Source organism: Fundulus heteroclitus, chromosome 8, assembly GCF_011125445.2.
Source record: "Fundulus heteroclitus isolate FHET01 chromosome 8, MU-UCD_Fhet_4.1, whole genome shotgun sequence".
In the NCBI taxonomy this organism is placed as follows: Eukaryota; Metazoa; Chordata; class Actinopteri; order Cyprinodontiformes; family Fundulidae; genus Fundulus; species Fundulus heteroclitus.
Window position 1 is genome coordinate 25,091,896 of NC_046368.1, and position 16,013 is coordinate 25,107,908.

The 16,013-nt window shown below is 43.2% G+C and overlaps 1 protein-coding gene across 6 annotated transcripts in view; it reads right to left on the reverse strand.

Annotated features, from left to right (window-relative positions):
* Positions 1-16,013, reverse strand: part of fcho2 (FCH and mu domain containing endocytic adaptor 2) — an 82,224-nt gene that overhangs the window by 39,018 nt on the left and 27,193 nt on the right. For all 6 annotated transcript variants that reach the window (XM_036140411.1, XM_036140413.1, XM_036140410.1 and 3 more), the window contains exons 3-8: positions 15,668-15,742; positions 15,414-15,555; positions 13,453-13,605; positions 13,139-13,243; positions 11,209-11,307; positions 2,206-2,302 (exon numbers count right to left, since the gene is read on the reverse strand). In XM_036140411.1, the coding sequence (XP_035996304.1) occupies positions 2,206-2,302; positions 11,209-11,307; positions 13,139-13,243; positions 13,453-13,605; positions 15,414-15,555; positions 15,668-15,742 (671 nt within the window). The remainder of the gene's footprint in view (positions 1-2,205; positions 2,303-11,208; positions 11,308-13,138; positions 13,244-13,452; positions 13,606-15,413; positions 15,556-15,667; positions 15,743-16,013) is intronic.

Here is a 16,013-nt window from a genome sequence, read left to right on the forward strand (position 1 = left end):
CTCTCCCCCAGAGGACGCCGGTAGCGAGCAGAATTGACGCATTGTCTGGCGTGCGCGGGGCTGAGTGAAGCGCGGGGAGAGCAGCGAGTCACGAGAGGCTCGCGTCACGCCAAGTGGAGTGGATAAAGTGCGCCGACGACGAGCGATCTACTCCGCTGTGCAACGTCGGGGCCCTCCTCACCGCGGGCAAACACGCAGCGGCAGCCCGAACGACAGTCTTAGCCCGAACGAAGCAGCGTCATTCAACAGCTCCGCCTCCACGCAGGCTCAGTTAGTGATGCAGCCCTACTGGGGTTAAATATACTTCGTTTTCCCTTTAACCTTTATGAGATCGTCTGGCTTTGGTGTTAGTGAAACAAAGGTATCCATGAAATCTGGTCTAAATAATCCCGCTGTAGCTCAGGCTGCAGGTTCAGAGCCACCGTTAGCTTCTCTGTCTCAGCTAAGAAAATAAAGCCTCCCCACAGCATGACGCTGCCACCACCACGTCTCCCACCATAGGGATGATGTAGTCACGTTTTTGGCCACACGTTTTGCACGTAGGCCAAAAAGTTGACTGTGGTAAAAAATAAATAAATAAATAAATAAATACATCAGAAGACCGTCCTTCACATGTTTGCCAATTCCCCCAGAGCATGATGCAGCCACCGCCATGTAAGCGTTGTGTTCAGAGTGATGTGCATTGATGGTTTTCTGTCACACTGCATGCAAGCAAAAAAAAAAAAAAAAAAAAAAACTAGACTTTTTTCTGGTTTCTTTCATCAGAAACCTTTTATTTTTTTTATTTTTGCTACCCTCTCATGAAGGCCAGATTTCCGCAGTGCACAGCTAAGAGCTTTTCCTCCCACCTGAAATGCGGATGACATCGTGGACCCAAAAGCACCGGGTAGAAAAAAATATTTTTGCCGTCTCCTCAACTGGTGACATCATACGTCTTGACAAAAAGCTGTCAAAGGGGATACCAGGAGCGCGAGAGTGACCGGAAAATCTACGCCAGGACCCGGAGAAGGAACTCTCTCTCCGTCCCACGTCAGACAACATTTATGCGCGCATGCTGAACGCGACGTCCGAGGAGCACACGTGAATATCGCCCCCGACCCGGACCGACCCTGGGAACTGTTTAAGCATCTCCAAACAGACCGACAACTGTGTTTATACGGGGGGGGGAAGATGGTTCCTTTCTTTCCTCTTTCTGTGAGGGAAGCATGCCGTCACGCATGAGTGGAAAATGTTTTTTTTTTTTTTAAATTGCATATGCTTCACATGGCACAGGGAGCAGGAGGGAAGGGCGGGGCGGGGAGAGTTTGCGTGTCTGGCCCTCTGCCAGTTGACAGCTCAGCTGGATATCGTTGAACAGTCCGACCCGACCCCCCCCCCACTCCCTCCCTCCCAACTCTGCCTCGCAGCGTGTCACTTTGGGAATGCTTCCGCAATAGAAAGTTTATTCAACCCCACTCTCTGTCTCTCTGAAAAGGCCCCGAACATGGCCGTCCGTTCAGCTATTCCATCAGGGGACGGGGAGGTTATTTCTCCTGACAGGACCGGAGCTGCTGTGCAGCCCCTAATGAACAGCTTGATACGGCAGGAATTTTCAGGCCGTTTTTTCAACCTCAATTAAATCCGCTGTCCAAACAAATGAGGGCCACCGCTCGTCGGACGAAGTGTTTGGACACGGGGGTCAGCGTTTGTGTACGCCCAAACACGGCAGAGGTGAAGCCCCTGCGCTGGTGACCTGACGTAATGCGGTACGAGGAAAAGGGGACAGGCGAGGGATCCTCTCCGGGGACGGCGAGCGGCACGGGATCGCCTCGAACGACGGGAAAAAGGTTTACAGCAGCTATTTAAACAGAACAACAAAAAAAAAGGAGTGACTGAGCAGAGCCAAATAAAACGGACCAGCATTCCCTTTGATTCTCGTGGCACGGCGAGGTTTACACAAGAGTCATTGTTGAGCTCTGACCTCCTCAAAAAGTTGGCTGCGCCCGCTTAATCTGTGTGTCACATGCTTACTGTAATGCTAAGCCGGCCTTCCTTTACAGCAGATTACTATGATTGCCTCTGATGGCCTGCTCTAACGTCTAATTGCCCCTCTCTATACACCCCTCCCGTTAGGAAAAGGCAGGATCAGGCGGAAAGCCTAACCCTCCACCGGATTGTCCAGACACTCAGACAGGGAGAAACTTTCAGTGCTACGCAGCGGCTTACCTGGCCTCTCCGTGCCGGTTCCTTTGCTCTCGGACAGTTTTTGTATTAGGCTCTCCTCTGAAGTGTTCTCGATGTTCCTCACAAACTCCTTGTGCACCTACAGAGAAAGACACGGACATGCATGACATGACTGCTTATCGAGCAATCGTGGGAAAAACTTGATCAGTAGCAGCGACTCTTGAGTAGCCCTGCTACAGCAGTGATGCAACTCTGCTACACCGGCGCATTTGTCCATGACGCAGTCAGGAAGGGTTACAGGTGTACTCATGGGTTGCAAGAAATGGTTAGTTAGAGGGATCTGCTAACTCGAACGGTTACGTTTCCCTTATGGGGAGACTGAAATCAGCTACAACCTGGTAGGATGAAGAATATTTTTTTCAAACGAATAAGAAAGTTGTGGTTCTGAACAGGCCTGACTTGATTCAAATATTTAAGCTTCGAAACGCAAAAATCAAAAAGGAAATGACTTGAACAGGATTTTTATTTTTACTTTGCTGCAGGGACACCTTTGGGTCCAAAAAGGTCCTGAGTGTGAGGTTTTTCCTGGGAGACCGGGCTTTTATGGAGCCAGAAACAGGAAGGATTGCTGCACAGCCAACGGACCGATGCAATTTAACTGTGTGTTAAAGCAAATTAATCTTGGAATAAATTTGATTTATTTAAACAGAATTTGAATTGAAACTGTAAAGTGCCTTAGAACGGCATTTGTTGTACTTTGGCACAATATGAATAAAAAGAATTTGAATTTTTATTAGATTTTTTTTCCAACCAACAACACACTGAGCGCAATGTAAAGTAAAAAAGAAACTCTTTAGGTTTCAGACTCAGTAATGTACTTGAAGTCCAGCTGAGCGTAGTCACCCACCTATCAACTAATACCTCTCTACCTTTACACACATATCAACCGTCCGCGAGTGGCTCTTTTCGTCCTATGAAGTCAGTCTGTCATGCTTAAACCGGGTAAAACCTAGTCCTAGAACAACCTTTTTAAGAACTCAAACACAAATCAGATTTAAAACCATGTATTTTTGTCCCTTCACCATTTGGTACTCTTGGAATCTAACCGTTTTGGACACTTTTTTTTATTTTTTTATCTTTAATTCAACACAGAGGATTTGTTTCCAGTTAGACCACAAATGAATTCAATTTGTTTTCTGTGATCTACTGTGAGAAACTACGATTATGAGTCTTCATTAAACAACATCTAGCAGCAGGAGGTCACTGAGATGTAATCTAAGAGTTAACCGTCCCCATCAGAACAACTTAACATAGAATTTAAACTAAATTAGCTTTTTTTCTGATTACTTATCCTTTTATCTAATCAAAAATAATAAAGCACTCAGTTAAAGTGTAAGTCTCCCTAAAATAAACTGTACAATCTGGACTTAAGATCGCTACTTCATTGTCACTGTGAGATTTTTTTTACATTTTCACATGAACTAGTTCAGCCATGTTTGTCTCAAAGCCGTCTTAGTGCTGCCCTCCTAAGGTTGAACGGTGGCTATTACAGTTGAATTTTCCTATTGGTTCAAATGGTACATGCCTTCATCATCATAGCCTCACGTTAGGGTATAAAAGCATCTCAGTCAGACACATATGACCCGTCGCCCCCCATGGCGAGTCAGACTCAGCATTGGGAGCATTGATTGATGGTGTTCAGCATTACTGCTTTGAACGTTAGCCCACGCTAGCTATGATGCTGCTAACATGACTTCACCACTCAGAACCTGGACCCATTCTGTCCTCCTCTGCCTCTGCAGCAATGGTTTTTAGTCATGGCTGAGTCAGCGCCTTGAGCCAGCGGCTCAAACCGATAAGAGTCAGACCCACTGGGCTCCAGAAAGCCTCGCTCGACCTCCAGTGACGAGGGGGTGAGAAATCCTCCACCTCAAAAAGACTGATCCGTGGTGAAACTAGCGGGCTTTGTCGCCGTTACACCTGTGTGTGACACTTTCAATAAACTATTGCACAGTGGTTTGACAACATAGGTGCCAAACGGTTTGCTTGTTTCCATACATACAATGGAATCAGGGTGGGCGAAAAAATAATACAGAAAGGGTGCAAACAGTCACTGCCGGGTTTTTTTTCTTTTTTTTCAATACAGCTGTTTACATTTCTCAGATGTTGACATGTTTAGACAACGTCACAGTTAGTCAGAAGAAAAAAAAAAACCGTGGGTGTGTGCTTTAGATCAGATTGGGGTTGGCATTAAAAGAAAGAAGGTGCATTAGGCTTGAATATTTATAGACACTGAAACATGAAACTCGTCAAGAGACGTTTTTCTTCATTTCCACTTATTCTTATTTTCTTTCCTGTAAATAAAAGCAATGCTCTCTCGGTTCCCACCAATCCTCCACACCATCTGCTTTAGATGCCTCCATGAATCAGAACCCCTGGGATGCCCCCTGGACCCAGTGCAGGGGGTGGGAGACAGAAGGACTGTAAGGAAAATCCCTTCACTGATGGACAATGTCTCCCACCCCATGTATGAAGCTGTTGCAGAGCTAGAGAGACCTTTTAGTGACAGAGGAGAACTTCTGTAGGTCCTTCATCCCAGCTGCTGTTAGGACTTTATGACCTCTGTTGCTCACAACTGACTCATTAAGTGTTTGCAACATGCAAATGGTTGCAAGGGTTCTTGATCTGATCAAGAATCATTCACAGTCTCTCAGATGCTAATGTTCATTTGTACATAATTTAGCTTCTCTGAGGGATTTGCTTGTACAATCATACATGTTGCATAGTTTTCTCACATTGTTCCGTATATTGGCTGCTGTCTTACCTCTATTCAACTTGAAAATTGATTTTGATTTCACAAAATGTATGCATTTTCAACTAAATATGCTGTATTATGAATAAATAAATTAATGCGAAATTGATGTTCCCCTTTCTGATAAGTTCATTCTCCTCTGCTTTAGAACTTAACTTTAAATTAGCTTTTAATTCACATTACTAATCTAGTGCGCTACTCAGTCTATATAAATAACGGTCTATATAAATAATGGCATTTCTATTCTATTTATTCTATTCTAAATGTGTAAAACCTCACCCTCACAATGGGCCGTTTATAAGCCGATATTATCCATCTATACCAGGGATTTCTACACCGTTTTAGCGTATGCAAAAATGGATGGATAGAGGACTGGTTAAACCTAAATGTTCTCACTTTCAGCTGCTACAACCTTTAATATTTGCAACATTTACTGCTTATTTTTGCACGTGCAGCTAGGCTGAGCTTAGCAGTTAGGAGCACTGTGTCAGAGGATGTCTTTGTTACTTGCCATGGATACCCTCAGGGTGGTATCACACAAAGGTTAGTGTTTGTTTGCATCGGGGCTTTAGAGTTTAGAGAGAGGGAAGTGAAAGCGATGTATAGGCACGAAGATAAAGACGAGAGACTGACTGTCGCATCTTGAGAAACCCTTTAGATGTGCATGATACTCTAAGCGCAAGCGAGCGGCTCCAGCATCAAACCGAGACGCATTCACACACGTGTGTGCGTGTGTGTGTGTGTGTCTGCCCCTCCCCTGGGCCCCAGTGGTGCGGTGGAGTGCATTAGCCATCTATGCCCTGCTTGGCAGCAGAGGATGAGGGGGGAGGGGGGAGGCGAGGGGTTGGTGGTGAGGGGTGTGGGTGAGGTGGCAAGCAGGTTGCCGTGGCGAGGGAGCATGCTCTGCGTGGCACACGCAATCCGTCAGGCTGCTGGCATGATGGAGGTCGCTAATGCCATCAGCGTGTCTGGCCAGCTCACCCCCCCCCCCCCCCCCCCAAACAACAAAATGGTCCTTGTCTCCAGCGAGACCTTCGCCCACATGTTTAAAAACATGCGTCTTGCCCCGGAGGTACCCTCGCTCACACACACAAATGTTCACTTCCAAAAACAAACAGAGCACGCACAGCGGCAGACGCACCTGCCTCCGCCGCTTTAAGTCTCTCTCCGCATGCAACGCAGTCTCACCACTTAGGAGCCTTAAGAAGATGCTGTTCTTTCTCTGCTCCCATTCATCTCGCTCACTGATCATTCAGGCCCACTCAGCCAATTCCCTCTGTAACATCCCCCCCACCCACCCACCCACCCATCAGATAACAAGCTTAGTCCAAGTACGGCTGCTTTGGTTTGGTGAGACGGCTGCAGTCACTTGTCAACGACGGCTTAATGACTCAAAGTAGCTTAGCATTAAACCCTCCTAATGGAGGGTATTTGAGTAAACAGACCAACAAACAAGCCATTTTGTCGTTGCTTTTGTTTTTGTTTCCCCCAACAGAGACTGAGCCACAAGCTTTTTTTTTATAAGAGAGGAAAGAATTTGCCAGCTACCTTCATTATGGCGGCGATCCTGTTTGTGTATGCAAACAGAAAGGAAAAAAAACGCTAGTTTAGACTTTGCCTTGCAAAGGCGTTCGTATCGCTTGAACCGTTTGACATTTTGTCACACGACAACTAGAAACCTCCACCTAATTTATAAGATTATAATGCCGTGAAGTGGAAGGGAAGGGATTCAGCTAAAGAAAAGCATCCCCACTTAGGGATGCTGCCGCTACCAGTGCTGTACTTTAGCTGGGTGAAAAGCAAAGTAGCAGCCAGACGCTGCTGATGAAACACTGCCGATTAACTGATCATCAGCATGTAAGCGCCTCTATAAAAAAAATTAAAATAAAAATTATCTGGACTTTTGGCAGTTTGCTGCTCTGGAGATTACAACTGTGTGGTAACCCTGTGCAACGAATGAAAGATGCCAGCAATGACCTCTGAGAGTAAATTACTTTACAGATAAATTTATGTCAATCGTTCTGCTGAGAGACAAAACCTACAAACAGAAAACCTTTTACACTGTTGCCAATCGTCTCAGGAGTGGATGTCCCAGCAAATTCCCTCAGCAGTGAGTGACGGCGTTTAGAGAAACTGTGAAACGTCTAGACTAACTTCAAAAAAACCATACATGACATCACAGTTAGAAAATGGCTGAACAAGTATCTATCTGGGTGAGTGATGCTTGACCATGAAAATGCTTCATATTTGGTAAAAAAAAAAAAAAAAAAAACATACACAGAATATGAGCACAGACTCCTCAAACCTGCTTTAAAGCATGAAAGTGAAGGGGAGATGATTTGAGCCTAGTCTGGACCCACAGGTCATGTTGCAGAGATCGGGTTGACCATAAACGCCGCTGTATACCAAAGTAATCTAGAGAGTCAAGAACGGTCCGGACTGGATCGTCAGCAGCACAATTAACCTAAACGAAGCGACAACAAAAAAATCTGAAACAAAACTTCTGAACAGGAAAAGCATCAGGGGGTGACAGTGGCCTTGAGTGAAGTTGTGGTGGGACCTTAAGATGGCTGAGCAGAAACCTCAAGTCTGCAGACCGCAGTGAACTGAAGTACATTTCCTGAAGAGGTGTGGTTTTTAATTTCCTCCAGACTGATGTGAGAGAGTGGTGAAGTCATTCAGAACAGGACTAATTCAATTTGTTGCCAAAGGCGGTTCTACCTGCTGAGGGATCATGTTGTGAACCTAATTTCTCCCTGAGTGCATGTTGGCAGTCGTGGAAAAGCGTTTCCTCGCAATGTACTCAACTACCATGAATGAAGGGAAAAAAAAAAACATGTCTCTGATGTTAAAATGTCCACAGTAAAGAGAAAAGAGATTCTTTATGCGACATCCCTAAGATACGCGTATAACTTATAGTGTAAATGAGCTTCACACCAGCCGATGAGAAACCTCCTAAATGGGGCTGCACAGGAAAATTACAATATTGAGGTTAACAAATGTGTTATATAGAATTGAACCCCCCCTCCCCCCCTTACAGTGTTTGTGATTTTACCACTGAGGTAAAAACTGTGCCTATAAGAGGTTGTTTTTGGTCTGACATGTTTTACTGAATAAGGCATACTCTTAAAGTGCTGAGAGGTGAATGAGGTGCAACCAGGGTCCGAAATTAACACTCGCCAGTCGCCAAATGCGAGTAAATTTCCCGTTTGGCGAGTGAATTTCAGAGGGCTAGCTGCCACATGGCGAGTAAATGTTTGTACCAAATAAAATAAAAGTAACATAAAAATAACAAAACCCATACGATCCGTTCACAGCTCTGTCCATCCAGAGCTCAGTCTAGACCCGCCTTCTGCGGTGCTGGTTCAGCTTCTTTCACATTCAGAACCAGTCATGGCTGCACGCTGGATCAGAAAACAGATCTGCTAACCAGATACAGTCTAAAACGCCAATTAGTCTGTTTATAAGTTTCGTTCTTATTTATTCTGATTTTTTTTTTAACTACGAGCGCTGCGGCTCTGTGCTTCACCGCTCTTACTGCGCCTCCCCCGCCCCCTCTCGGAGCAAGGTGCTTTTATCAGCGGCCAGCCTTCAAAACGTGAATCGCTACGTTTAATGTCCTTCCACTCGTACCAAAATGTCCCAATTAAAGTCAGAAGGAGAGTCGGTAACTGTTTTTCATGCTCTTTTGTTTTTAACGACACAGAACCAGCGGTGCTTCGGTGGGCGTGGTGCGTTGCGCTTGAATTCAGGTGCGCAAAATTACGTTACATGTAACCTGTAACATCGGGGGCGCAGCGCACAAGGGTAAAATCCAGCAGCGAGATCAGCGTAAAGACGCAGCGTGAACCCTGAGTGCTTTAAGTGTTGCAGCTGAGGGGAAAATTTTGAACCATACACAGGGGCGGTTCTGAACAGGGGCCAACAGGGGCCTATGCCCATGTAGAACTGTTCCTGGCCCCTGTTATGGCCCCTGTACTAAAAACATGATGTTAAATTTCTTAGGATGATAAATGCTGACAAAGATAACGTGACTGACTGGTCATTTGGATCAGTTGCATTTTTTTCATTTATGGTTTTACCCAATAATAAAATAATTAAAAAATAAATGTAAAAAAAAATAACAATAATTAAAATCAAGCTGTTTCACAAAGATCAGGGGTCTGCAACCTGCAGTTCCAGAGCCACAATTGGCTCTTTGGCTTACTTAATATTTTAAACGATGAAAATTAATATTTTGGCCGGTAAAAAATATGCCTGGCCGGTTGATTTTTACATCTACCGGCCAACTTGGCCGGTGAATAACAAAGTTAATTTCGGACACTGGGTGCAACATGCTGCTAGAAGGAAACACGATTCGATTTGGTTGTGTGTCCATTGCTCATTTTATTCCTCAGCGACAAATAATATCCTTAAAGGAGATAGCTGCAAGTTTAACTCCTCCCGGCCAGTAGGCGGTACACTCGCGCTCGCCCGTTCTCGTTCAATCCGTCAGTTGTACTGTTAGCCAGCCGGTTGCCAGATCCTTTGGTCAGCATTAGCAAACAGGTACCTTAGCTGTCCAGAAGGAAAGCGGCAGCCTCTGCGTGGCTTCTGAGCTCTTTTTCTTCATTAGGTCGGCACCAACACTCAGAAGCCTGACCGATATTCACCCTCTTTTTGCTTCTTTTTTTTGGTCAACTTGAATCTGAGAAACTTAACGCAGGGAAGAAGCCATTTCTCAGCGCTATAACAGAGCTACGCCGATCTGGCAACGCCTCACGTGACTTCACCCTACTATTGGTGCAGAATCCTTTTGTGTCAACGTTGGTGTCGCAACTAGAGGTACCAGTAAATCTTTATATATTTTAACCCGTGTAAATTTATAAAACAATTAATCATATACCAGATATCTATGTTTCAGTAAAATTAATAGATTTATTGTGCACCTTTCTAGACATTCTGTGGATGTATTACGTATTTTAGAACAATCAATCATTTTGATAAAAGAATTATTGATTGCTATGACCCTTAAGTTGGACACAATGTTTAATATTGGGCTTGTAGAAACTTAATTTTTCCTGTTTTCTGGTGAACATCTTGGGGGGGGTTGAGGTAAGAGGTGAGAATAACACGTTTAAGTATTATTCATCAAGGAGGTAATCTTTTTTTAAGTTGAATTTGCTTTCATACAAATTTCCCAGTTCCATTATACATCACAATTTAGGTTTAGATTTTTCAGTAAAAATAAATTCACTGTAAATCTTTTACTAACAGTCAGTCTTTTTATTTTATTTTGCCAGATATCAGAAGAAAATATACAATTGTAATTATATTGTGATTACATGCTTCGATTAATTTGATGAGGTAAACATAATGAAGACTCTGAAGCCTTAAAAAGTCCTAAATATAACAGATTGTTTGTGCTGCGTTATATTCTAACAGAAACACACATTGTGTCACAAAACGTCACAAAAATCAGTTAACCAAACATTTGTTCGAAAATAAACTAAGACTTGATAAAATGGGTTTACAGCAGAGTCATCGTATTACTTTTGTAAGCTTGTGTTTTATGGTGGTGTATAAATAAAAATCTAACGATATTAGAATGATAGATCTTGAAATAATTAGTAATAATATTTTTTTTTGTCTGTTTCTAACCTATATGTACTCTCACAATTACAACCTCATCAACAAACATAACATCTACTGCGGGCTGAGACCTGCCAGATGTCAGCTTAGAGATTTGAGTTCATGGTACGCTATCGCCCTCTACAGGCATTAAGGATAAAGCCGCTACAAACTAATGAAAAACATGCCAGCTGAATGTAGTAAGCCTCGGGGTATTGTCGCCCATTAAGTTAAATTGCTGAATAAATAATAAAAGAAATTATCCAGATAACATTAAATAGTGATTAATCTAGCTCTGTCTGATGTCTGAAAACCATTCCAGGTGAACCTGATGCAATTTTAAGCCCTTTTCCACAGACAATGAGGCAAATACTGAACTTTCATCCATCAGACACTGTATCTGGTAAGCGTTTGGACTTTTACAAGACGTTGATGGTCTAAAAATTAAAATTTAATCAGCCTTCTTACATTTTTGGAATTGAAGGACGAATGGATCGTTTAATGACTGTCAGCTGAATCGTTCCCTAGATGACAGATCAGGGGGATCGGCCCGTGAGCAGAGCCTCGGACCACCAAAGATAGCTACTCCATCCTGACACGGGGACGACTGACAAAACGCTCACCTCTCCGATCTGAACGTGCGTTTCCTCCACGGACTGCGAGTATGACCGGATGATCTCCTTCATGTGGAGAAGGTGGTTTTCCTCAATGTCCTGGAATCTCTGTGAAAAACGTCAACAATATCCGTTGTTAAGCAGCATCTCTGTAAACTAAAAAATTGTTTACAAAAACATTCTAATTCACCGCATGCTGACCATTTTACAGCACATTATAGGAAAGACAAAGAAGCCAAAAAAAAAACAACCTCTTGCTTCTTTATTTTCTCATTGTGACATCATGTGTGACTGTCTGGGTGGTCTGATGCGCAGGCACACCTAAGTCCTTTCACAGGAGGTCAATTCTGATCATGTTTAGGCACTGGTGAGGATTCGTTTTGGCCGTTTCTACTGCGGTGCCGTACAGAGATCACAGGCTTGAATGCTGCCGTTGAAATCTGGGTTTTTGACGTAAACCGAGACGTCTGAGCGCAAACATTCACGGAGAAGAAAATCCCAGCATTAGGAGAAGATTAGCCCTTAATAAGCAGAAAACAGCCAGGAAAAGAGCCCCTGCCTGTGTAATAAAAGGGCATACACTCACAGTCCCAATGTTCCTACGCCTTCAACTTTGGCATATCATGTTACATGTTATGTTTAGCATGCTACAACCACGTAGCTCAATGCATTTTGCTGGGATTTTAAATATGTGATAGACCCAACACAAAGAAGGGCATATTTGTAAAGTTGAAGATAGCTGGCGTTTAATAGATACATAGTTTTCATGATTTAACAGATACAAATCTGAAAAGTGTGGTGTGCATTTGTATTCAGCCCTCTGAGTGGAACCACCTTGCACTGCAGATACAAGTGTTTTATGGATTTATCTAGACTGGCTTTGCACAGCTAGAAACGGAAACTTTGGCCATTCTTCTGTGCAAAATAGCTTACGGTCAGACAGTTTTGCAACAGATTCTCGCTCAGATTTATGTCTGGACTTTGACTGGGCCATTTTGACACATGGCTAAGGTTTGACCATAACTATTTCAGTCAGGCTGCATGGTTATGGTTGCTTGCCCTGCAGGTGTTGTTCCAGGACTGGCCAGTAACTACTGGTGACACATTTTCCCACCGACTGTTACCGGCTGCCTTGCCCCAGCTGAAGAAAGGCATCCCCACAGCATCAAATTTAGTGTTGGAACCATGAAAAGTACAGAAGAAGGGCTACAATTTACTGATTTTAATTTAGAGCTGACTTTAAAACTATGTGCACCTTTATAACCGCAATTAAGCACTACTTGGTTTCGATCCATCTCATAAAATCCCAGTAAAATACACTGAAGCCGACGACTGCAACAGCAGAAAACCTGAACGAAGGGCTATTACTGTGTTTGCGAGGCGCTGTAAGGAACACTGCATTTCCGTCTAAGGCCCGCTAGCACATGCAGGCGCCCCGGTGATGTCAGGGAGCACATGTGTCTCTGGTGTTTATAATTATACGTCCACATTTGCGGCGTGGGAGATGAGCCGTAGATGGTGATTCGGGGGAAGCAGGAGCCGCAGCGCCGCTTCCTCTGCGACGGAGAGGAGGGGGAAAAGAAAAAAGAAAAAGAAAAATGGCGAGGCTAACTGAGACCTAGTGGCAGTGCTGCTGCGGTACGCGAGGAAATGGAGGCCCGTTTCTGTTGAGCTGAGTTTAATTTGGAGTTTATCTAATCAGCCCCTCAGATGGATCCAATCAGGGTCTTTACACAACGGTTCCGTTACAGAGGAAAAAACACAATCTGGGGATGATAGAGGACCCGAAATATGGAACAGACGAGCACCGGACCAGCAGATTACACAAGAAAGAGCCGCATGCCTCAAAGACAAACGATAATCAGAGTTTCAGAGCACATTTAGCATTACAGCACACGCACACAGGGCAAAGGGGAAAATCAGCTAAGCTTTACGAAACCTGTGCAGATTCTGTCATCTTCTGTTCAAACTCAGACTTGGCTGTAGCGTATTTCTCCACGTACGACTTGTAGGTCTCGGTGGCTTTTTTGGCTTTCACTCCAGCCTGTAAAGTGCAAACAAACAGATAAATGACTTTCATTGGTTCGCTTTCCGGCTCAGAGTGAAACCTGAGATCGACTCAACATCTGAAGGTAAGAACCGCTCAGGGTTAAGCTTCCTGCATGGACCCGGACACCAAGACACACTTCATCAAGGCGCATTACCACACCGAGGAAATGTGGGAGTCTGCATGTGCAAAGGGTGACCTCCCACCTTGTCCACATCTCTCTGGGTGGCCCCCTCTTTGCGGAGGCGCTCCTGCTCCACGGTTTTGGCATTGTAGTTCTCCTTGGACTTCTGGAGAGCCTGAGAGATAGACTGGATGTTCTGGACGGCTTCAAGGGTCGGTGCCACTTCTTCTTTTGTCTGTAAAAACACGTGTGCCCATTGGGTCATTTAACAAGCCAAATAACGTGCGTCATCCATTGCTCTAATCTTTATTGATATCAGTAAAAAAAAAAAAACAGAGTTTACTATGGGTTATTGCTGAAATAAAATAGAATAAGCTCATTTTAAACTGCAAAGACAAAAGTTCAAAATGAATTTTAAGGAATAAATGGATGCATGAACAGAGTTGAGTGTGAGCCAGAAATGCCAGCTCACACATTCAAGTTCAAGGTGGAAAATATTAAATTGATATTTGATTATATGAATCGATCTTTAGAAATTAATATAAGAATCAATTCAAAATTGTAAAATTTATTTTTTTAAACACAGCCCTCTTTTTCATATCTGGGTATTAATCCAGTCAAATCGTCTCCCAGCTCTTCTATTAATTCCCACACGTGAAACAGACCTTATGGACGGCACCGCAGGAAGTCATTAAATCTACAGACCAGCTATTAATAATATACAACTCTGTATTTGATCTGAATGGTTTTACACTATAGCCATTTATGCAGAAGTAGTGGTTTTAAATAAAAATCTAAAAAAAGCCATAAAAATGCAAAAGTGCGATACACGACGAGGGGGAAACACTTCACAGGTTTCTCCTGCAGGGGGACGCAGTCGAACCTTTCATCCCACACAAGAGTTAAAAACCTCACATTGAAGCAGAAAAACCACTTGCAAGGACAAGAGAAATCCTTGTAGGAAAAAAAAGAAAAACAAAGCCAGACCGTAATCATCCGGCCGATTGCATGGTGTCACAAACACCAAACGTTGCCTTGTGGTGATAAAAGCTAAACACTTTCCTACGGCTGTCTTTCTAAATTAGCTACGATAACAATGTTGAAAGCACTGCCAGACTGTTTGCTTCTTTACTAGACATTCACAAACTGCATTTTTAAACAAACAAGCTCTCTCACTCGTATCTTTTTATTTCTGTCTTCAACAAGAGTTGAAAGACAAAAAAGAGAGGAAATTTAAAAATAAAGTGCTTTCTGCCAATGACTGGGTTTTATGTAAATACACGCATGTATATATAAAAAAACAAAAAAAACAAGTGTACGTGGAAGTTTAGGCCCTCGTATATAAAAAGCTGACTGCTGCGTTTGGAAAACAAACTAAAGCCGCTTTGGGTAAGATGTTGTGGACGGTTTGATAAAAGTGAGCCAAGTCTACTGTATACTCTCCTATCTGCTACTAACCCTCCATTCATGTTTCTACAGAAAGATCTGAGAGGCAAGAAAAGGTCTTATCTTCAAGTTTGAGCTGCAAAGACCGCTGTGTGCATTTCAGTCAGTTCAAGCTTTTGCTGGGTTAAGTTATTCACAGATTCAACCACAGGCTTGGACCGTAGAGTACTATAGAACAGGGGTTCCCAAAGTGGGGGTCGAGACCCCCCGGGTGCCGTGAGACACCTTTTAGGGGGGTCCCAAGGTGATTTGATGCTGATGTGCTAAAAGGTTTAGTATTTCCTGCACTTTTTTTGTAAGAGTTCTTATAAAATATTACTTTACTTTTCGTACATTTCTGACTTTATTCTCGTAATATTATGACTTCATTCTCACAATTTACAAAAAAAAATATGTTTTTTAGCTAAAGTTGTCTTTTTGAAACAATGCAATAACCCAATAAACTGAAAAACTCTAAATCCTGTTGTAACGTCTGTCTGTATGTATGGCAGCACATTAAACTAGGAACTGATCTATCGGCAGCCTCAGACATGAAGTCCATAAAACTAAAACTCAAAAATGAGTTACATGTACCCATAAGATGATCTATTTCCTTACCTTCTTATGTGCTTTGGCCTGTTCTTCCACATACTTCTGTACATCTTTTATAAGTTCTTGTAGCTTCCTGACTAGGTCCAAGTGACAACCGGCCAGCTTCTCCGTTGAGGTTTTAAAGATATCCCACATTGGTGCAAATGTCCTGTTGGGTAGGAGGGCATAAACATGTCAAGATTCTCCTTCTTAATAATATATATATATATATTTTTTTTTTATTATTATTTGGCAGAGCTGAGAAAAGTGCAGGAACTCACCCAAGCTGAGAGAAGTTACCAGCTGATTTGGCGAGTTTGGTCATCGACCGGGCATAGGCCTCTTCAATGGTACTCCTGCAAGAAGAAGAGACGTGTAACATTGAGCTAAATACAGAATTAATTATGTTGGAGTTTTTTTGTTTTAAACGTAAGACCTGGTGCAAAGTAAGTTTAACAAAGTATCATTTTAACCACAACGTGATCACAAGAGAACCGAGGAATTGCAACATAAATGCCAACAACTTCTGTATACAGGTACATGTAAGCAGTTTGTAATTTGGTCATAAACCTCATGTTGAAGATGGCGAAGTATGAAACCTGATTCTTGAATCCATAGCCATTAGCT